We start from the raw sequence: 24,042 nt of genomic DNA, 5'->3' as shown, positions 1-24,042 counted from the left end.
TGAACAACCGTAGTGATTTGTGTGTCATCGCTCAATATTTTTACTTGTTTTCGCTTTTGCTACTTCATATTTAGCTGTTGATCGTATGTAATTTTCGCTTATAATCATTCGTTTTCATTTCAAACCAGCATAGGGATTTCAAACAAAGAGACCTTATTTTAATTTATTCTAGTTCAACATCTGGCCTGTACACGTGTAAGGGTACATTGAATGTGGCTCATGTACTTTGCTCGAGCATGCAAGTCCCTAACCTTTGTCCTGTAATCTTATGACTCAGCAATTCTTTTGATGTACCCTCAGTTTCCGCAATCAATGTTCAGTATCCTTTGTTACGGATATAGTCCGAAAAAGTACCCTCCTAATAAGGAACCCTTAACAATTTTAAAAGTGCACGTGAAAATAATATATTCTTGGGTAACATTTTCTATTTTGGTGCGCGTGATATTACGTGATGTTGCATCATCAAATCTTGTGAACAAAAGAAAGTACTTTGACCTTTTGTAATTAGTAAGTATACAGCTATTTCAATTAACGTTGTCGGATCAAAATAAAGCTAAAAGACAAGACCGCAATGTTTTGTGGGATTATTTTTTATGAACAATTTCATCAAAATCATCCCTGCACGTGCAGGTCATTGTATTGCTAATTACAACGTATTGTTTTCTCCAGGCATAACTGATTTTGATGAATTTATTCATAAAAAATCCCACGTAAACTTTCGGTCTTGTCTTTTAGCTTCATGCTTTCATCCGACAACGTTAGTTGAAATAGCTGTATAAGCACAAGGCTTGCAATTGTAAATCGGTACATCGTGGTTACATTCAAGATAACGTCCTGTTTGCGCGCTTGGTTATGTGGGTTAGAAACGCAGTGCTGAATAAACCTATGCTGGAGTGAAGAAGGTTGTCTATTCTCTGCTGTTCGTCAAGTTCCAGTTAGCTAGATCCTTGTACCTAAGAGTTGTGACGAGCTCTGTCTTGCGAGCAAGCGAGTGCTCTCAAGCTAATTCCCCTTGATGTTGTCAAGTCGCCGTTGAAGTTCAATTTGTCTCTCCTGTGCGTTCGAGCAGGAAAAGTCCATCGTCACATTCTAACTGGAGCTACCATTTTCAGTAACTTTTCCGTACATAAAATAGTTTCGGGATCACATCATTGTACACTATGGTCGTATGAAATCTTTTATCTTTTAATTCTAAATACACCGTGGTCTGCTGGATTTCCAGAAGAACTGAGAAATAACACTTTATTCTTATACTATTTATTGTCTTTGTATGTTGTCCTTCAGCAGCATTTTAGAATTATATAGTAATATTAAATGTTCAATTAAGCTACTGTTCGGATAAAACGTTAATAAAAATCCAAGCTTTTGCCAACCAACGGTGTCATCAGGGATAGCAGAATATATTCCGCGTACAGCTTATATGCAAATAAGTGTGACGTAAAATGTGTGAAAAGTGTAAAATATATGAAATGTATGAGAAGTATAAAATACAAATATATAAAAAATAAGGATAAAACGATCTAATGAGTGAGTGTCACAGATGTATAAGATAGTCATTAAACAAAAGGTCCGCAAATTCGCTGCATTCCTCTCGGGAGTTGATGGTAGGTTTTTAACTTTTTTATGTAAAATGCTTCGAATAGGCATAGATTTGCGGGATCGTTTTCTTGCACAATGATCTTGATTTCAATGTCTTTAAAGTCTTTATTTTGGCATGTAGAGATGTGTTTCTTCCCGAGGAATTTTCGTTATTGAGATGTTCCCTTACGCAATCGGGGATAAAACGTGTAGTGCATAGTTAATTAAAGTCAATGGTTATGAAACCTGAGAAACTCCTTTGTTATATGTTTTTGTCTGCCTTTTTGGCCTTGACCCTGCAGAAACAACAATAGAATTTGGAATGTGTTGGAGCAACTGACCAATCGAAACGCTTTTTGTTAAGATATTCAACTGTGGTGTGAACGTTAAAACAAAGGATTGTGCAGGGTCGCGGGCCTTCCAACATAAATTGCAGCACCATTGTTTTCATGGCAAGGATTCCTAACCAGTCCCTCAATTAACTATGTGTAGTGCTACCGATGTATTGTTGATTGCAGTTGTTACATGTGATTTGGTGGATGGTGTTTCTTCGTAAGCACAATTTGGTGTCGGAAATGGGGCAGTTGTCCCTGGTGCATGTACGCTCCGTGGTGTTGTGGGAGAGAGCTCGTCTGAGGGTGTATGATCTGTGGGAAACACGTACTGGGATGCTCTCTTTTACGGAATCTTGAGGTATGACCATTCTGTGTGGGTAGGAGAGTCTCTTTGATGGCTTTGGGGTCGCTTTGTTTGGTCCATACTGTTTCCTGGATATCCATTCAGACAGTGAATGTCATCGAATACATTTTGGTGCTTTGTTGATGTTATCTGTGTGGAGCATCTCTCTTCGATACGTTTCCGCTCATTGCAAATGAAGCGGATCTTTGATTTATTGGGTAGAGCCGATTGATGATGAACAAATAGCTGACAAAATGGACAAAATGATAATTATAAATATACGTATGTATTTAATTATAATGGTAATGGTTCCCATCACAAATTTTTTAACTATGTTCCATGTTTTCGTTTCAGTTATGAAATGATGCTGCAGTGTTGGAGTGACAATGCCAGAGATCGTCCATTATTTTCTCAGCTTTATGAAAAGCTAGATGAGATGCTCTCGTCAGAAACAGCTCTGGTAAACAATTTACTAATCATTCCTTATTTCAACCCTAAAATCACACGCAAGCAAGGATCCACAAAGCTCATTCACATATTTTGTCTTTGTTTTGTCTTATTTCTCAAACATTTGATGGTATCTTAATTAATTGGCTGCCTTTGGGCAACACCTGCATTATAAGTTAGTACTTGTTACCTGAAGTTAAGTTTCTAAATCTCACCCAAATGTATTTAGAGATTACAATTTAATTCAGACAGTATAGTATTTGTGCCAAGACCTTTCAGTATTGTCAAGCTACTATGGCTCAGTTTTTACCACTTTCTCAGGATTGGGATTGTCACAGAAAAAGTATGAGCTCATTTCACTGAACAATGAACTAATACAGTGAACAATTCTAATGGTCTGTGAAATTATTCAAGATAGAGTGGACCACGGAGACGCGTAACAACTGGGTTGAGTCCAATTTGAATGTGATTATGCAGGTATAAAAATGGGATAAAAGGACTCTGTTTAGATTGCTAATTACTGCGCTGCAAGCGACATGTAGCATTCAAATTTAGTTAAAATATAACAAAAAGATACCTTTATGTGTATTTAGTTCTTTCACCAAAATCATAACTTGTTTCCTTCAGGAGTATGTTGCAATAATGGCACGGTCAGTTGATTGCTTGGCAGAAGTTAATATGGAAGCTGATAGGAGCAGACCAGAAGCAACCAGAATTAATATAACTGCCTGAGTGAGTACTTGGGTTGTACGTTTCGTGTTTCAAATCTGGAATGAGAATGAACAGAACTATGCAAATTATTGTTAAATGAGCACTGATCAGATTGTTGAGGCAGACGAAGTATTTCTATCAATGGCTCAAGGCTAATTAGTTCGTATTATTCACTTCTGAATCTGCTCAGTGTCCTCCTTGCTTGCTGTAAACAGCTGGATGAGAAATACACACTCGTTCATCCCTTCCTACATGTTTGTTAATCAGATATGGTGACTAACAGTGTGTACGAAGTTCTAACAATTGTACTCAAAATAACGGAAGCACTGCAAGCTTTTACAAACTATGATATTATTGTAGCATTAACAAGCGTATTTAATATCAAAGATATTGCCAAGTCATTCTTAAGCATTGTCAACGAGAATGAGCTAAAAACTGAATGTACTCAATGATAATGTTTATTTATTTAGTAGGAAGGGTGGATATGGGAATACAGGGGTGCCGAGACATATACCTGTAACTTCCACCCAAGCTTGACCCCATGATTCAGACGTGTTTCAGTACGTTTTACTATACTTGATTTGTTATGTCAATTGTGTTGCTCTCTGTACATAGTAAACACCTGTCGTCAAAGCTCATAATGAAATGGAGAAGTGTGAAAGGCAAAACAGGTGGTGTTGTTAACACTAAAATTATTTAAGCAGCAGTAAGTTATAGTAAGTTATACATCACAACACAATGAACTATTTCGAATTGATATATTTATAAGCATTTGTACAGACAATACAAATATGAACTTAAATTTCTACTTATTGTTGTAAAATATATCTTAAAAACAATTCAAGTTCTTTCCAGAGCAATAACTTGAAAAAATACTGAGCCAGAGAGAGAGCAGAATTCTTCTGCTCTTCTGATAATTGGCGCTTAAAATAGTTAGGTGAAACCATTATTTTCATAATTGTGTGTTACAAGCTAACTCTTAAGCTGGATTTATACCGATTTAAGAGAGGGCTGCAGCTGGATCAGCGCTGCTTGTATAGAGGGCTATGTCCATTTTTTTCTTATTAGTTCAGGGGACACAATTGGGTGACGTTTCTTGAATGAACTGTAGTAGACCATAGTTTTGGCGTATGGCCTAGCTACGACAGTTCATTCCAGAAACCAAGCCCCACTTTGTTGCGCTTAATTTGGTAATAAGGCTCGTTAAAACGTGATTTTTGTGCATATTTTGTTGCACTTTTAATGTAACTTTCGTTGTAAGCTTGCAGCAAATTCAGCGTGATATATCCCTGCAATATCACAAGGGTTTCCAACATGTCGAGACAGCAGAAAACAAATCGTCAGTTACAGAATATTTGAAAAACCGTTAGGACTATATGATGTTTGCAATATCGAAACATGTCTTATAAATTAAAAAATGTCGTAACCTTCTTAAAAATTACGATTTGCTTTCTGCTGTCTCGACCTTTTGGTTCCATTGTCCACGACATAGCAACCAGATATGAAGGAAATCTCAACATTCAGCTGATCTTCGCAAACTCGAGAAGGTCTCGATCAAGGCACGGAAAGCTGAATTGGACTTAAACTTCCTGCGGAACTGCCAGTGTGCACGTTCCGACTAGTAGTTGCTATATAGTCTTAACGGTTTTTCAAATATTCTGTAACTGACGATCATGTTTGTACCATCGAAACATGTCTTATAAATTAAAAAATGCCGTAACCTTCCTACAAATTATGGTTTCCAACATATTTGAAACTTGATGCAGCTTTGCAGGATTCTCAGACAACATACATGGATATCGCGCTTAAATCACAGTTGGTTGATATATCCATTTTTAAAGTCGCAGCTTTGGTTGAGGATAATTGCAGGGACAAAAGTTGCAGGTGTGTGTATTGTGTAGTTCCAGAAAATATCCATACCCCCTACGGATGGTCAATGGAAATTCAGAGGGGGATTGGGGGTTAATGGACGAAAATTTTCGAGGGGTTGGGGGATGTTCCTATCAAGAATTTCTCCACAGGGTAAGGAAATTCACAAAAAAATAATAAGCGACGCACAAAGTTGGCTGACAAGAATTTTTAGTCGCCACTACGGAAAAATAATTAGATTCCAGCACAAAAGCAGCGCAAACGATGAATCATTCTGGAAAAATACATTTTGGTAGAAGTGTTGTCTGGTTTTAAAATCCTTTTAATAAGCGAAAGTAACACATGACAGGTATTTTTCTATGAAGTTCGATCAAGTCGCGATCAATCAGCCTCATATCATGCCATGCATAGCTGTGACTTCACAATCGTTCGAAGTTCGAGTTTGAATTAAATAAAAGCCCTCTTTACTCATATTGTAGTATCAAATGAGGAGATCAAAAGGTTTCTGAAGAAAGCAGCTATTTTGATGAGCATGGCCTTCTCGTAGTTCCACAGGCTAGTTTGCAGTTGAAATCTATTTCTGACATTTCTGACACAACAAAATGTACAACGGCGTGCTGTCAGCGCTGTTGGGTTCGATAAATTTATTTCCCACGGAAAATTATTTTACCGAGGCCACAAAACGTGTAATTTCTCCAATGCAATCTTTCACAAAAAAGATTTCAGGAAGAAAGGGAAAAGATACTGCAGAGATGAACATTGGAGTTGAAATTTGATCCTGTGGCATCAAATGCGAAACTTTCCCGATGTATGCAAATATTGCTCAAGATTGAATTCCGTTGGACGTGAGACAGCGACGTTTATTTTATAAAAACCTGACATAAAACGTTAAAAACAGAAACTTCTTTTCGTTCTCGTATTCATTTCATTCACGATCTCAGTGCGGAGACATGAATCCACAGACAATTAATTTTGAAGTTTTGAAAGGAGAACCTTTTGAAACTGTTCACAAGGGCGGTTTTCAATTCTTGTGCATGCAGCCAGTTTTCGACTGGGTTTTCAAAGTTCTCCAAAATTCTACGTGATAAATTAAAATCCAGCATCGTATATTCAATGTGCAACTTATATCAGTTCATAGTGGTTTCTTTACGGTATTTAAAAAATAGCAAGCGTTTCTCTGCGGAGGTCATAACGAAAATGGAATTTGGAAAGGCCGGTCGTTTTTAGGTGAAAAAGAAAAGTTGTAACGTGATAGAGATAACTTCTTAAGTGCTCGAGAAAGTTATAAATGTAAACTACGCAACAACAAAGAATTAAGTGTTGTTTTATTGACGTAAAAAATCGACCATTTTAGAGTTTTTTCCAATTTTCCGAATATAATTTTAGCAAAAGGATAAGCAAATAAAATAGCGAAGTGTTGTAAATACTGAACTAGTGTAGTCGACGTTGCTTCAATAATAAAAAAAATTGATTGTAATAGTGTGCTTCGTCAATTTTCTTAGTCTAAATGGATTTTGAGCTTCTGAGGGGTTCAGGGAGAAGGGTTTTAAAAACCCGGAAATTCCAGAGGGGTGGGGGGGGGGGGTCATCAAAAACCCTCTGGAACGGAAATTCCGAGGGGGTGAAGGGTTAAAATAAAAAAAACCATCCGTGGAGGGTATGGATATTTTCTGGAACTGCACATTAAAATTCGACAAAGGCCCTCACGTCCACAGCTCCTCATTTGCTCAGCCACTTACTTTGGTTAGCTCCAACAATTGAAAATTGGAGGCAGGCATAACAAGAGGTTTTTGGGCTATCCAAACGGTTTTTAGTCTTTGAAATGCGCGGGCTTTGTGCAAATTTTAAATGATGCAACTTGGGCGTTGTTGAACAGAGAAATGGCGGTGAAATGCTTTGGAGAGCATTAAAATAGCTGCTTGGCACTTCTTACAGAATGCCAAGATATAGGGTTGTTCGCGGAAGTGAGGCAGAAATAAATCTTCAACAAAACTGGAAGTCTTGAACTTATTTGATCTTCAGTTTCTCACAAAAAGGGATGTTGGAAAGGATGTTGGAACTGGAAATAGGACAGCTGGTAACGCTACGAGTTGGTTGCAGGATATTGCAATGGAATTGTGCAAATATTAACTTCCTGGATGAAAACCATGTTTACCAAAAGTCGATTAGAATGGGAAAATCTAAGAACCTGTATTTAAACAGCTTTTGTTCATAGCGCAATAACGATCGGAACTTTCGCTTTAGCCAACGAGTTGCGCTCAATCTAAACGTTCGTATCGATAAATAATTCACTTGTAAGGATTACGAATTTCCTAATTAATACCAAAATGAAAATACTTTTCAGTTTCGGCTGTTTAGTTCCTTTTTAATACTAACACTACAGAGAAATAGTTCTTGCAACACAGGTGACCCAGGCACCAAGGTGACAGTAGCCGTGCTAAAACATAGCCCCGGCTATGTCAGTCATCGAATCGTACTACAGTGTGGGAAAACGAGCTGTATAGCAGTACTATTCATCGATAATCAGGGCCATCTGACATCAAAACGATTTGTTTTCATGTCTAACTTTCTTAGAAATCTGCCCGGCAACGTTGTCTACAGTTGCTCACAGCTTTTAAGCGCGAACCAAAGTAACATTTTTTAACACCTGTTGTCAACATCTTTTGCCAGGCTAAACCTCGGAAAAGTGTTTGTCCGAAACCTTAGCATTCTAATGATCAGATATAACAAACTAGTATAAAATGGGACCTGTTTCTTTTGAAATTGTACAAATTTGACGTTTAGTTCACGTTTACGATAAAATGCGTCAAAACATAGCCCGGGTAGCTGGCTGACCCTGGCCCCTAAGAAGTTTTATGGAAGTTTTTCCCCCCAGGCGGGCTATCACTTTGCATGTAAATGGTCCAGTCAAGCGGCCTAGGATGTAAACGGTTCGATGTGTCTTGTATACAAATGTATGGAACGTCAGTTGGTCGCCAAGTCTCGGGGCGCTGTCCATTTAGCCAAACTGATTGGTTGGAAATCCAGGTAACTTCCAAACTTGTAATCTCATTGGTACATCAAAAAACGTATGTGATGGCGCAAGAAACCAACAAAATGGAAATTTTGTGTAGATGATACGGTCGTCAGTTTGTTCCGGAAAATGTCCGTTTGTTTGATTCACGCATACCATTTACATTTCAACCGGTTAAACCAAAACATTTGGCTAAATGGAAAACGTCCAACCCTCCATGTAAACAGGCCCTTAAGCCTGGTTCACACGGTCAATATAATGGCATGTACATAACGACATCAAGAAAAGTTTATTCTGCATTTGCGTGACTTCAACCTTATGTTGTTATGTCTCTAGTGTGAACCAGACTTATCAGGCTGCTGATATTTCTTGTATTAGCGAGACAAGAAAGATCCATTTCATTTAATAAACTTATAAATAAGACAATTGTTATGAAAACCACGTATATTTGAGTAAAGATTTCCTCTGTCTTTGCTGTGTTTATACTGTGTATATTAATAAAATGTTCCTGAGATCATTGCGTAATTTTATTATTTAACTTTTTATAACGTTCTTGGGAAAGCTGGGCATGTTGGCTCTTAAACCATGATTTTTCTTTAATTTAATCACATTTATTCCAAACAAAACATAACTTACAATAGTAACATGTCTTACTAATTAAACAATGCCACGCATTACTTACAATACCGTAACATAACTTACAATAACTTAAACCTAACTTGCACTACTAACATTTTCAAAATACAGTCAACGACACATGGCATGCACAAAAATGTTTCAGCGATAACAAAACAGGTCGCCAATATAATTTTCAGCGATAACAAAACAGCACGCGCATATACCTTTCTCCAATAACGAAACAGCATGCGCATATAATTTTCAGCAATAACGAAACAGCGAACGTATGTAATTTTCAGTTATAGTAAAACAACGCGCGTATAATTTAGAGCGATAGTAAAACATATAACGCGCTTATAATTTTCACCGATTACGAAACAGTGCGCATATAATTTTCAGGGATAGCAAAACAGCGCGCATATATACCTTTGTGCAATAACAAAACAGCATGCGCATATAATTTTCAGCGTTAACGAAACAGCGCACACACAACATTTTTAAGGATAACGACAGATAGTACGCGAAAAAAATTTCCAGCGATAAAAAAACAGCACACGAATATAATTTTCACAGATTACGAAACAGGGTGCGCATATAATTTTCAGCGATAACAAAACAGGGCATGCATATACTTTTCTGCCATAACGAAACATAGCATGTGCATTTAATTTTCAGCGATAACCAAACAGCGTGCGCATATAAATTTTAGCATTACCAAAACGTAGCGTACCCATATGATTTACAATAACGAAACATAGCACACGCATATAATTTTCAGCAATAACGAAAGACGGCACGCGTATATAATTTTCAGTATTAAAGAAACAGCGTACGCATATAATTTAAAAAAATAACGAAACATAACGCGCGCATGTAGTTTTTTGCAAAAACGAAACTGTGCGCATATAATTTTCAGCGATGATGAAACAGCGTGCGCATATAATTTTTATGGATAACGACAGCACGCGAAAAAAATTTTCAGCGATAACAAGAGCACAAGAATATAATTTTCAACGATTACGAAAGATAGGGTGCACTTATAAATATTTGCGATAAAACAGCGCTCGCATACAGTTTTCAGCGATAACGACACATAGCGCATGCATACAATTTTCAGCGATAACCAAACAGCGCACGCATATAATTATCAGCTATAACCAAACATAGCGCACATATATAATTTTCAGTGTTAATGTAACATAGCACACGCATATAATTTTCAGCGTTAATGAAACAGCGTGCGCATACAATTTTCAGCGATAACAAAACATAGCACGCGAATAAAATTTTTACCGATTACGAAACATGGTGCGCATATAATTTTCAGAGATAACAAAACAGCACGCATATATACTTTTCTGCAATAACGAAACAGTGTGCGCATATAATTTTCTGCAAATAATTATAACGAAACAGCGTGAGATATAATTTTCAGTGATATCAAAAGATAGCGCGCGTATATAACTTTTAACGATAACGACACAGCATGCACAAAAAATTTTCAGCGATAACAAAACAGGACACCAATATAATTTTCAGCGATAACAAAACAGCGCGCGCATATAATTTCCAGCGATGACAAAACATAGCACGCCGTATACTTTTCTCCAATAATGAAACAGCGTGCACATATAATTTTCAGCAATAACGAAAAATAGTGCGCTCATATAATTTTTAAGGATAATGACACAGCATGCGAAATTTTTTTTCACCGATTACGAAACATAGAGTGCACATATAATTGTCAGCGATAACAAATCCATAGCGCACGCATATGCTTTTGGGTGATAACCAAACATAGCACACGCATATAATTTTCAGCAATAACGAAACAGCGCGCGAATATAATTTCCAGCGATAACAAAACATAGCGTACGCATATAATTTTGAGAGAAAACGAAACTGCGGGCATATAATTTTCGCGATAACGAAATGTGGCATTCGCATATAATTTGCAGCGATAACTAAAGTTGGCGTTCGCATATAATTTTCAACAATAACCAAACCTTGTCTCGCATATAATTTTCAGCGATAACGAAACATAGCACGCGGATATAACTTTTAACAATAACGACACGAAGCATGCACAAAAAATTTTTCAGCGATAACGAAACATAGAGCAGGCATATAATTTTCAGTGATAACCAAACAGCACGCGCATATAATTTTTAGCAATAACGAAACAGCGCGCGAATATAATTTTCAGCGATAACGAAACATAGTGTACGCATATAATTTTGAGAGATAACGAAACACAGTGCGAGCATATAATTTTCGCGAGAACGAAACATATAAACATATAATTTGCAGCGATAACAAAAGTTGGCGTTCCCATATAATTTGAATAATATAACCTAGCCTCATAATTTTCAGCGATAACGAAACATAGTGCGTGGATATAACGCTTAACAATAACGACACAGCATGCACAAAAAATTTTCAGCGATAATAAAACAGGACTGCAATATAATTTTCAGCGATAACAAAACATAGTGTGCGCATAAAATTTTCAGCGATAACAAAACATAGCGCTTGTATATAATTTTTAAGGATGACGACATAGCAGGTGAAAAAAATTTTCACCAATTACGAAACATAGCGGGCGCATATAATTTTCAGCGGTAACAAATCCATAGCGCACGCATATGCTTTTAAGCGATAACCAAACATAGCACACGCATATAGTTTTCAGCAATAACAAAGGATAGCGTGCGAATATAATTTTCAGCAATAACCAAACGTAGCGTGCACATATAATTTTCAGCATTACCGAAACATAGCACACCCATATAATTTAAAGAGCTAACGAAACATAGCATACGCATATAACTTACAGAGATAATGAAACCTAGCGCGCGCATATACTTTTCTGCAATAACTAAACATAGCGTGCGCATATAATTTTCAGCGATAACGAAACATAGTGCGCGCATATAATTTTTAAGGATAACGACACATGAAACGCAAAAAACATTTTCAGCGATAAGAAAACATAGCACTCAAATATAATTTTAACCGATTATAAAACGTAGGGTGTTCATATAATTTTCAGCGATAACAAAACATGGCACACGCATATAATTTTCAGCGATAACGACACATAGCGCATGCATGCATACAAATTTTCAGCGATAACGACACATAGCGCATGCATGCATACAAATTTCAACGATAACCAAACATAGCGCACGCATATAATTTTAAGCAATAACCAAACAGCGCGCATATAATTTTCAGCGTTAACGAAACATAGAAAGCACATATAATTTTCAGCGATAACGAAACATAGCGTGCGCATATGATTATCAGCGATAACCAAATATAGCGCAGGCATGTAATTTTCAGCATTAATGAAACAGCGCGAGCATACAATTTTAAGCGATAAAGAAACAGCGTGTGCATATAATTCTCAGCGATAAAGAAACATAGCGCGCTCATAATTTTCAGCGATAATGAAACATAGCGTGCACATAACTTTCAGCGATAACAAAACAGCGGGCGCATATAATTTTCAGCGATAAAGAAACAGCGCGCAAATATAATTTTCAGCAATAACGAAAGTGTGCTCATGTAATTTTCAGCTATAAAGAAACAACGCGCGCATTAAATTTTCACTGATAAAGAAAGAGTATGTGCATATAATTTTCAGCTATAGCTAAACATGGCGTGCGCATATAATTTGCAGTGATAAAGAAACAGCACCCATATATAATTTTCAGTGAGAACGAAACAGCGCGTGCTTATAATTTTCAGCGATAACGAAATGCGTCCACATATAATTTTCAGCGATAACGAAACGGCGCGCACATATAATTTTCAGCGATAACGAAACAGCGTGCACATATAATTTTCAGCAATAACGAAACAACATGCACATATAATTTTTATCGATAACAAAACAGCGCCCACATACAATTTTCAGCGATAACGAAACAGCGCGCACATATAATTTTCAGCAGTAACGAAACAGCTCGCACATATAATTTTCAGCGATAATGAACAGGGCCCACATATAATTTTCAGCGATAACGAAACAGTACGCGCATATAATTTTTTAGCAATAACGAAACAGCGCACACATATAATTTTCAGCAGTAACTAAACAGCGTGCGCATATAATTTTTAGCGATAACGAAACAGCGTGCGCATATAATTTTCAGCGATAACGAAACAGCGTGCGCATATAATTTTCAGCGATAACGAAACAGCGCCCACAGATAATTTTCAGCGATAACGAAACAGCGCGCGCATATAATTTTCAGCAATAACGAAACAGCGCGCACATATAATTGTCAGCAATAACAAAACAGCGCCCACATATAATTTTCAGCGATAACGAAACAGCGTGCGTGTATAATTTTTAGCTATAACGAAACAGCGTGCGCATAACTTTCAGCGATAAATAAACAATGCGCTTATAAAATTTTTAGCGATGACGAAACATAGCGTGCGCATACCTTTCAGCGATAAAGAAACAGCGTGCGCATATAATTTTCAGCGATAACGAAGCAGCGTGCACATATAATTTTCAGCTATAAAGAAACAACGTGCGTATTAAATTTTCAGTGATAACGAAACAGCGCGCACATATAATTTTTAGCGATAACGAAGAACAGCGTGTGCATATAATATTCAGCTATAAAGAAACAATGCGCCCATTTAATTTTTTAGTGATAAAGAAACTGAACGCGCATATATTTTTTTAGCTATAGCAAAACATGGCGTGTGCATATAATTTTCAGCGATAAAGAAACGGAACACGCATATAATTTTCAGCGATAATGAAACGTAGCGTGCGCATATGATTATCAGCGATAAAGAAACAGCGCGCATTTATAATTTTCAGCGATAACGAAAGAGCGTGCGCATAACTTTCAGCGATAAATAAACAGCGCGCTTATAAAATTTTTAGCGATAACGAAACATAGCGTGCACATAACTTTCAGCGATAAAGAACCAGCGCGCGCATATAATTTTCAGCGATAACGAAACAGTGCGTGCATATTATTTGTTAGCGATAAAGAAACAGCGCACACGTATAATTTTCAGCGATAACAAAACAGCGTGCGCATATAATTTTCAGCTATAAAGAAACAGCGTGCGCATATAATTTTCAGCTATAGCAAAACATGGCGTGCGCATATAATTTTCAGCGATAAAGAAACAGCGCGCACATATAATTTTCAGCAGTAATGAAACATACGTGCGCATATAATTTTCAGCTATAGCAAAACAAGGCGTGCGCATATAATTGAAACAGCGCAATAATGAAACAGCGCGCACATATAAATGTCAGCGATAATGAAACAGCGTGCACATATAATTTTCAGCTATAACGAAATAGCCACATATGTTTGTTTGTTTTTAAACATCCAAACACCAATTTATGTCACTGTTCCCGAGGAACATAGTGCAACTGCGATATGCACTAGAGGAATGCGAGAAATACTTTACAAACAAGATAACGACTCAAGATGGCGTTATTGAGGGGAACACTGCCTTGCGGTAGGTTAGTCAATGCAACTTCCGGTTTGCGTGACAAAAATAACCTCACTTATCTCCCCAGCACTACGAGCTGAATGGTAGACAGCACATGCTTGATCAGACAAGAGTATTGGTTAGCAGGCGATAAACAAAAGCAAAGACGTGAACAAGCTTGGGGGAAGTCGCTGCGCAGACTTAACCGCACCACGCGGGAGTGACCCTAGTTTATTAAAGCAAGGAATGCAAACAACTTATCCCCAAATGGGAGGGTGGGAGGGAAAAAACGTTTGACAAATTGACCGAAAATACTGAGTACACTGCACAACAGAACTGCAAATTAAACCTTGAACAGTTTTGCTTGGGCTTTTATAGCTAGACAGTGTCTGCTTACGTAGCCAGTAGTAAAAATAAATTGATCGACCGCTTCAGGTATCTACTATTGACATTATTGTAGTCATTTAAACTCAGTCGATATTACGTCTTTTTTAAACTGTCAAAAAACTCAAAACTTTGCATCCTGTACTATTAAAATGTAATGTTTCATTCACAAAATTTTGCTTTTTCGCAAAACAAGCGCTGAAATATCTTGATTATGCCATAATTCACCAAGCGGCGCTGCTTCTTGTTGGCGTTCGGCACTGTCGGTGCGAATAACTGATTGATCAAGATAAGTGACTTTCTATTTTTAGTTTTGTTGCGTGTTATGTAGCTTTTGTTTTGCGAATATCCAGTACTAATAATTGATATCTACTTAATTTGTCCTTAAATTTTTTGTAGTTATGCACAGATCTATTCACTGAAAAGTCTTAATTCCTTCAGTAGGTTTATTTCTGATAACAGACGAAGGCTTTACCGAAAGATGTTGCCGTGACATGCGAAAGATAAGCGCGATATGGTATGTATCAACACTCTGAAACGCCTGAAACCATCAAAACTAAAAATGCCGAACGCTTCGAACAATCTAAAAGAACGATGTCAAACGCTTTGAACCATCGAAACGAATTTGTACATGATCGTTTAGTCTTACCTTTATCTTTATATCTTCAAAGATATTAGCATAATTGTTTGCTATCTGCAATTTGAAGTTAAATGAAGGTTTTACTTAACTTTTACTTTACGATGCCAAACGCTTTGAACCATCGAAACGCACCTTTTTTGAACGATCCAAACGCTTGCAAATGAACCAAATGTTATCCTCAAGTGTGATGAAAGTGACAAAAATTTGACACAAATGGCAAAGTTAATTTCCATGTTTCCTCAAAATCTACAGGACGAGTTGCAACTTTCGGATCCATAAACTTTAATCGGAGTTCGAAAAGATATCAGTGGGGGGGACAGGGGCGGCGGGAGCCCGGGAGAATAGGAGGCAAGAGGGGTACGGGAGGCAGGAGAGAAAAGGGCAGGAGGCGGGAGTTCTAAGAGAACGGGAAGCGGGAGAGCAATACAAAACGGTGAATTTCTTTACTTATTTAAAATGCGTTAGAATACTATCAAAAAAGAACCCAACAATGTTTTACAATGTTATTTGTCCTCCATTTAGCGTCCTCCGAGGCTTTACACAATATTTTATATCCAAGGGCACACAAAAATTCGTGCATAGGCGATAAACAGGGCTACTTCTGGTGAAATTGTAAACCCTTTCATGGTGTTACGTCATAGCTCATGAAATGTCAAGCATAGCATGTAAACACGTGTGAGAGTAGTGAGGGGCGCACCACGGTTTCCAGATTTAAGAGGGGGAATGTCATTAACTTGGGGGGAATAAATTAACGACGATGACGTCATCGCCTATTATCTTGATCACTCATAGGATGACGTCATATTTTATTTTAGTCTTACCAACAGGTTATAAACTGGTTTGACAGGTTTATTAATGATGTCATGTTCTATTTTTAACTTATGGCAGTCATGGTTGGTATCACCGGTTTGACAGGTTTTTGAAGTTATTTTTGGATACATGACATCATATAGTACATACATAAATACTTTATTGTATAGCTCCTCTTTGGAGGCCCTTCCGCCATACGTGTAAAAAAAAACAATTTTGTTTTCAATATACCTCTATTTTAAACACATACAACATTTAAAGCCTAAAACGGTTATGTTTGATGTTGATGACTGTCCACCTTTACTTACGTTAACAAGGGTCAATGCGCTTTTGGCTTTCAGATCAGAGACTTAATAGTCTCAGTCATCAACATCAAACTTTAATGTGATGTACATATTGTGAAATCTCTGTGTGCGGATTATTCTTATTCCTGGCACTGTAATAAACAAAGACAACAAAAGACTGTATTAACTCTTTAATCCTCAACAAAGTTCAACCTGAAACGAATCCTTTTTAGTCATTAGGCGGGAGAGGTGCTTAGTTAATTTAGGCGAGAAACACACGCGACAAATATTTGTCATTATTTCCGAGTTTTCGGGAAAAGTCAGGTTATATAGAGTGTCAGAAAAGGCCAAACACAGGCCAGAAAGGCCACAACCAGGGATAAAAGGCCAAAACCACGCCAAAAGGGACAAAAGGAGACAAACGAGCCATTTGTAGTTATGTCTTTATTTTTCCCAGACACACGCGTGGGTGTCGCGCGTATTTGTTTTTTTTGTTTTTTCTAAAAAGACTTCTGAATGCAGATTCTTTAGCTTTTATCGAAGCATTTCAGAGACACGGAAAGTCTTAGCGTTTTGAGAAAGAGACTTTTTAAAAAATCTTTTCAATTCACATATTTTTTAAGGAATTTTTTTCTCTATTTTGTCATCTAAATGTAAATAGTTTTCATTGTTATTATTTTTATTTTCACGTATGGCGGAAGGGCCTCCAAAGAGGAGCTATACAATAAAGTATTTATGTATGTACTATATGATGTCATGTATCCAAAAATAACTTCAAAAACCTGTCAAACCGGTGATACCAACCATAACTGCCATAAGTTAAAAATAGAGCATGACATCATTGATAAACCTGTCAAACCAGTTCATAACCTGTTGGTAAGACTAAAATAAAATATGACGTCATCCTATAATGAGTGATCAAGACAATAGGCGATGACGTCATCGTCGTTAATTTATTCCCTCTCAAATTAATGAGATTCCCCCTCAAAATCCGGAAACCATGGTGCGCCCCTCACTACTTGTGAGTGCCGCGCAAGTTGTTAGAAGTCTCAAAAGAGGTGAGCAAGGCGAGCAAGTACTCGTCTTGTAAATTTAGTATCAGAGATATAAAAAAAAATTCAATGTCGTCAAAGATCATTTAGTAGTTCTTAGTATTTTTCATTACGGTAGTGAGAAATCTGGGCCATGGACGACCTTCTTGGGAGTTAGGTCCCAAAGACCGCTTATCGGACCGTACTAAAGATTTAGCTGCATGGTGTATGGGAATTTGCGAACAGAATCCTGTTTTAATGAGCACGTGGAGAGTGCGGAATGGTTCGTTTCACGACGCCGTTTTTCGTTTTGGACAAGGCAAAATCGATTCCTATCACAATAGACAGCCAAACAGCATGGGAAGCAATCAGGAGCGACTTTATAGAAAAGAGGAGTAGGATTAGGAGTAGGAGGAGATCAGTGCAGCCTCCTCGGCACATTGATGAAGACTTCTTTTTGATGAACAGTTTGCCTAATTTCGGACGCTTTTTTGCATTTAATGCAGTAATTTTTTCCTCAGAGCAGTAGCAACTAGCTTAAAATTCACCACCAGTAATTATAACCCAGGGATTTAAACCTTGGATTGAAAGTAGGTCCTAAAGTTTCATTTTACCTTTTCCCGAACTAAAAGCAATTTTTTCAAGCAATTTTAGGGAGTAAGGATATCGAGAAAGATATAATTAGTGTATCAAGTAAATGCAATGGATCCGCAATACGGCGCCAAGAATTAGGCAGACGTACTGAACTCTAACTGGGGCGTTCGGCTGCCAGCTCGTCATGTCCCTATTTGAATTACATGATCCCAACATATAAATAATTAAGAAATGGAACAACTATTACACTGCACGATGGACTAAGACTTTTAACACAAATTAAGAATGGTTAAACCGTCAAACAAGACTAACATGTTAGCCAAAAATTAAATACAAACAGCGGTTATGAACATAATAAACTTGCGCATTTTAACTTGACGTAGTATATGAAACGTCAAGTTACATAAAATGCACAAGTTTATTATGCAGGTTTATCACCGCTGTTTGTATTTTGTTTCTGATCAAGCTACGATGGGTCAAGAGCAAAAGTCTTTATGTTAGTCAAAACTTCATTAACTCAGGGTACAAAACCTTTCAATAATGTCAACGTTAATCAAAATAAATATAGTAAAAATGAATAATGAACGGCCTACGAGTGGTACGTCCTGGTACAGCTTTATGACTAATACGGGTTTTGAAGCCTTCTAATTTACTAGGGGACGGGAGAAACGCGAAAAAGGGTGGGAGGCGGGAGGTTCTGACCCCCTGTCCCCCCCCCCCCCCAACATATCACGGCTCTCGCACATGGCTGAAACTCCTTTCTTCGCGCGAGAAATCTGATATGTTTTCCGCGAATGATTGAAAGCTTTTTGATTGGTCACTTCAAAACTTACTGTCACATCAATAGACAGGCGGTTATTTTTTTCTCCCTCTCGTCTCGCCATCCTATGCAACAGAACCGGTTTCAACTGGTCAAAAGCGACCAGGACTGGTAATCAAAGAAAACCGCTGCCTTACAATGGCGGACTCTCATGTTTATTCATTGGGGCTGAACGTGTTTGTTCATCGAGAATGAACAATATTTACCGTTGATGAAACACGACCAAACTGTAATGCAAATGAACCACAGGATCACCGTTCTTCGGCGAATAATTTTTTAGTATTCTTCTAGCTAGTCATTATGTACAGCGGTTATTCCGCGCACGCATGCTCAATAAACAGTCTTTCTTGTGCAGCCATCTTTGCCGTGTTCATGTTGTTTTCCTGCTCCAAAACATGACATATTCGTGTCACTCCGGCTTCCGAAGACACCACGGAACTGAGCCGAGTCTTCCCTTATCAGGATTATTTATCAGTTATTATGTAATTTTGCTAAGAACAGAATCAGTGGTTTAAATCTCATTGACTGCCGGCAACTGGTGAGTTCGACATGGTTGAACACGATATTTTTATTAGCAAAGTTAAGAACATATCGAATGAGTGAGATCACAGCTAAATGGTTTCAGTCCTGTCTTCGTGACAGAGAGAAATATGTTTCCATTGGAAACCCACGTGAAGGTCAAGGTCGAAGGTCGTGAAGGTCACATACTCCTGGTAAAGTGCTGGAGCAAGTTCAATCCGCACGTCTACTCGGTTTAGACATCGGCAGTGCCCTTTCCTTTTCAGACCATATGACCAAAAAGCTGTTGCAAAGGTATGGTGTTCTGCGGAACAAAACTAAGTCTTTTCAACCTTAAGAGTAAAGAATTTCATTTTACCATGGCCTGATCAGACCTGGGTTTTTTTCTTATGCTAGTGTTGTTTGGCAAACGTCGTGATCTAAGAACTGTCTTCAAAGGATATTTCATTCCCAGAAAAGAGTAGTTAGAGTAATACTCGATGCCGAGCTGCGGAATCCTTATGTGCCTCTATTTAGTCGCTTACAATGGCTACCTTTCTACGTTGAAACCAAAATAACTCCGTGAGAGGACACAAGAGGACACAGCTTGCCATGCCTGATTAGGCTTATAGATTCTATTAAACTGAACAGCTCACAGCACACACGGAGCACTAGACACGTTGTAACAGAGCAACAGAACTATGGAAGACCATTCTTAGTTCAAGCTGTACAAATCTGGAATAGTTTACCTTCTTACCTATAGAGGCAAGTTTCTCTTATGCCCCCAGGGGTAAATTTTAAAGGAAACAATGAAGGAACAATATTAGCCTCGTCGCATTTTTATCCGTAGTTCTTAATATCAAATCTTTCTTTTTGTTCAGAATATAGTTGATATTGTTGTAAATAGTTTTCACCTTTGTAATTTTCCAGTTCTACTTAGTTTTAGACAGAGTGCAATAACTTTATTAGTGTTTTTCACTATTTAGTGTTACCCTCTTTAAACACAGGGTTTACTCACTCACTCACTCACTCACTCACTCACTCACTCACTCACTCACTCACTCACTCACTCACTCACTCACTCACTTACTCACTCACTCACTCACTTACTTACTTACTTACTTACTTACTTACTAAAGGATGCCTGATACACGGCTTTCGGCTTTTTCAGGTGGTCGACGGTTATGCCATGCTGATGAGACATTATTAGGCCAAAGAAACTGTCCATGGCTGCCACTGCCTGGGTAATATGGCTGTGTGCATATGTGAGGTACTGGCTATACCACGGAGCTGTGTAGTGTGATCATTGCTTTCAGATGGTTTTATTTCGCTCACTTTACACTTGTGCTTCCTGCGGTGTTACTAAGTTGTGTACAATGGTCGTGGTTAGGCTTTCAAATAAAATAGCAAATTATCGGTGAACTTAGCGAACAAACTGTCGGCACTTTCCAGTTTGTCATCAAAGAAAAACTTTCTATGATGATTCTGAAGCAGTTAGTTCTTAGTTGTTAAAAAAAGTTAGTTCTAAGTTTAATTAAAGAGAGATGCATCGGTGCGAAATTGTAAACCAATGTTTGGTTTAATGAATGAATATGATAGCCTAATGACACATAATAGCTGACGTCTCTTCAGCGTATGCGCCTTGACGAAGGGCTCAAGCTCTAAACGTACGAGTTTCGTTCAACCATCCCCGCAGAAAAGGTCTGGCACTTGATTCTGGTAAAGAAAGAGCTCCTGATCAGTACTAAGTAGTTCGTAGAGTTGAAATGTGGTATACGGTTCAAAATACAGGGCTTTTCTGTTACGAAATACAATGCTCTCCATGAAAACGACTTTTTAGCTCGCAGTTAATAGACGTTGCGATTAAAAATTGATGGAGACTTCGCAATCAAATAGGTAGATGTGAAGCATATCACAAGATGTTATAATGAATGTTATTAATATCTGGCCGATGATACACCGCTTTTTAACTTTACCTCATTTTCATGTCAGCTTTAACGAGCGGAAGATACTATCAAAAAGTAATCGTAATGTCAGAGAGCCTGGCTGAGGTGCATATTAAACCAATTTACTTAAATAAGCGTAATAATCGCAAAGTGCGTGCTTAGTTGACGGACTTAATATTTTCTCATAAGATCGAGCAAAAATGCTCACTTGACATTATTATTATCATCTTGTCATATGCTTCACATCTACCTACTTTCTTGCGAAGTCTTCATCAATTTTTAATCGCATTCGCTTATTAATCGCGAGTCAAAAGCTCAGTATCTATAGCCGCGTCGTTTCCAGGAAGAGCTGCATTTTGAAACGTATACCACATTTCAACTCTACGAACTACTTAGTACTGTTAAGGAGCTCTTTCTTTACCAGAATCTAGTGTCAGACCTTTTCTGTGGCGATGGCTGAACGAAACTTGAATTTTTCGGTCTCTCCTCCCTGACTAGTCTTTTTCAGGAGCTTATTAACCTTGTCAACTCAGCTGATAAAACCAAACATTTGCTTCCAGTTTAGCTGAGATAATATAGTATGTGTGTGCACTGTCTTTTAAGACCCGATTACACCTGTGGCAACTTTCGCCGCACTTCACTGCAATTTTACTTGCGAAAATCGCCGCGCGATATCCCTGTACGTTTTCTGAGAAATCCTGCAAATATGGGTCGTGGTTGCTCTGGCATCAATTTGCACGCACGAATAAGAAAATGTAGCTTGAGTGCGACCAAAGTTGCGTTCAAAAAGTGTGGTAAGATTGCACAAAAACATCGTAATTGTAAACGGACCTTTCAATTGTGTTGAAACCTTTGCATAAATGGTTTCTCCTGGGGCAGATATAGCAGGGCCAATTAGCCATATATCTTTTTAAGCTGAAACTCGATATCATGCTTGTTTACAGTATGTCAGATGTCTAGGGTTGTAATAATGCCTTATAGGATTAACTTGCTTTTCCAAACGTCTTCCTAAGCAGGAGGTCATGAGCGTCGAGAAACCCCTCTCGCAAGCATCCGCCATGTAGTAATTATGGATTGCTCCAGAAATCAACGAGCAGCAGGTGTAACTTAGCAGGCTCAGGGAGTCAAACGAAAATTGAATGAAAGTTTTCTTTTTCACCCTGGGCTTCTGCTAGCAGGAAGACTCAGTTATAGCGTCATTTTTTGTCATGTGAGAATCATCCGTTATAGGTGTCTCCATTGCATGCGCTTTGTCCTCAATGTAAGGTTCAGCCACGATTTCCAAGTAATCCTATTCGAATGTAGAAAAAGATTTGTAGAACAAGAGAATTACATTTTGTAACTTTTTATCGTGTGACTGAAAAATTACTTTGTTCTGATTTTTTAAAGAAGGCAAATTTGAAATATTTAATTTTAAATTTGCAAAGCAGTACAAATTAATGTAGCCTTGGCAACAGAAATGGCACTAAGAAATTACTACTACTACTACTACTACTACTCGCCCTCTTCCTCCCTATCACCATTATTATTATAATTATTATTATTATTATTATTATTATTATTATTATTTCCTTTTTATGGCACCGCTGGTAAACTCAGGGGCGCTTTATCATTAGGTAAAACTCATTGTGATGGACGCGAAGAATCGCTTTGACATGAGAACTGCATTGAATTAGATGGTACAAAGCAGGACCTCCAAGATGCTTATGATACGGAGCAGTCTGAATACAATGAATGCAAATGGACGGATATAGATGTATGCCGCTAATCAATACCAGAAAAAGAAGGTTTGGTACACTGTCAAGGAAATATCGGATCAAGATTCCCCATAAACATGACGTCTTAAAAGAGCAACAGCCCAGGAAAGGTTGTAGAAATGGAATGAACATTTTCCCAGCCTGCTCGGGAAGCAATAAGCGTGAATTTAAAAGTTATAAAATAGACGCTGAAAGATAATTCGAAACCGACGTTTCGGCAATGCTGCCTTCTTCAGGGTACAAAACTATACCGTTGGAAAGTTCGTTAAATTTACTTGCATGCTTAAATTAATAAAAGCGCGCGTGCGCGCAGCATACGTGGTAGCGCATTCCGGCGCGCGAGCAGGTAAAAAACGAATTCACGCAAAACTCAAGTCCTGATTCATGCCACTCGGACTAACAGTTCCATATTTGAAAATGAACCGCATCTCCTAGTTCTTTCGGTATTGTTGGTTGGCTAGGCCTGCCCTCGAAACCGCAACGATCTTCGAGTGTGTGGTTCTCTTGGTTGAAATGGGCGGGTACAGGAAGGTCATTTCTCTCGTTGATGACATCCCTGCGGTGTTCTCTGAATCTGTCCGCCAACCTACGACCAGTCTCTCCGATATAAACTGTTGATGAACATTTGGTACATGTCAAACAGTAAACCACGTTGTCCGTGACGCAGGAATAATTCCCTGTGACATTAATCTGCCCTTTGGATGTTGTTATTGTGGGAGACAGATTGACGTGAGGACATGTACGGCAAACGGTCCTGTTACAAGGGAAGGTTCCTGGTGGTAGGTTCGAAGAGTTTTGAGGTAGGCTGCTTCTGACTAGCAAATCCTTTAGATTCTTTGCACGTCTGAAAGCCTTCAGTGGTGGTTTATTGAAGATATTGGCCGTC

General features: G+C 38.1%; 2 protein-coding genes and 1 pseudogene across 3 annotated transcripts in view; 1 reads left to right on the top strand and 2 right to left on the bottom strand.

Annotated features, from left to right (window-relative positions):
* Positions 1 to 8,813, top strand: part of LOC146473178 (fibroblast growth factor receptor 2-like) — an 89,354-nt gene extending 80,541 nt beyond the window's left edge. The window contains exons 9-11 of one of the 2 annotated variants that reach the window (XR_014866474.1): positions 2,611 to 2,716; positions 3,331 to 6,141; positions 6,469 to 8,813. Coding sequence is in view for 1 of the 2 variants with exons in the window: in XM_085118845.1 (XP_084974971.1) it covers positions 2,611 to 2,716; positions 3,331 to 3,435 (211 nt within the window). In the remaining variant the exon portion in view is untranslated. Of the gene's footprint in view, positions 1 to 2,610; positions 2,717 to 3,330 lie in introns of both variants that reach the window. The other variant, XM_085118845.1, reaches the window with a different exon arrangement.
* The window catches only part of LOC146473152 (uncharacterized), a 489,085-nt pseudogene that overhangs the window by 80,074 nt on the left and 384,969 nt on the right, over positions 1 to 24,042 (bottom strand).
* Positions 20,139 to 24,042, bottom strand: part of LOC146473175 (fibroblast growth factor receptor 2-like) — a 50,298-nt gene continuing 46,394 nt past the window's right edge. Inside the window, exon 12 of the mRNA XM_085118835.1 lies at positions 20,139 to 22,690. Within this exon, the coding sequence (XP_084974961.1) occupies positions 22,571 to 22,690 (120 nt within the window). The 3' untranslated portion in view covers positions 20,139 to 22,570. The remainder of the gene's footprint in view (positions 22,691 to 24,042) is intronic.

This window comes from Pavona decussata, unplaced genomic scaffold (assembly GCF_977016875.1).
Source record: "Pavona decussata unplaced genomic scaffold, jaPavDecu1.1 SCAFFOLD_95, whole genome shotgun sequence".
NCBI lineage: Eukaryota > Metazoa > Cnidaria > Anthozoa > Scleractinia > Agariciidae > Pavona > Pavona decussata.
The sequence above is the reverse complement of the archived record's forward strand: the minus strand, read 5'-3'. Positions and strand labels throughout refer to the sequence as shown.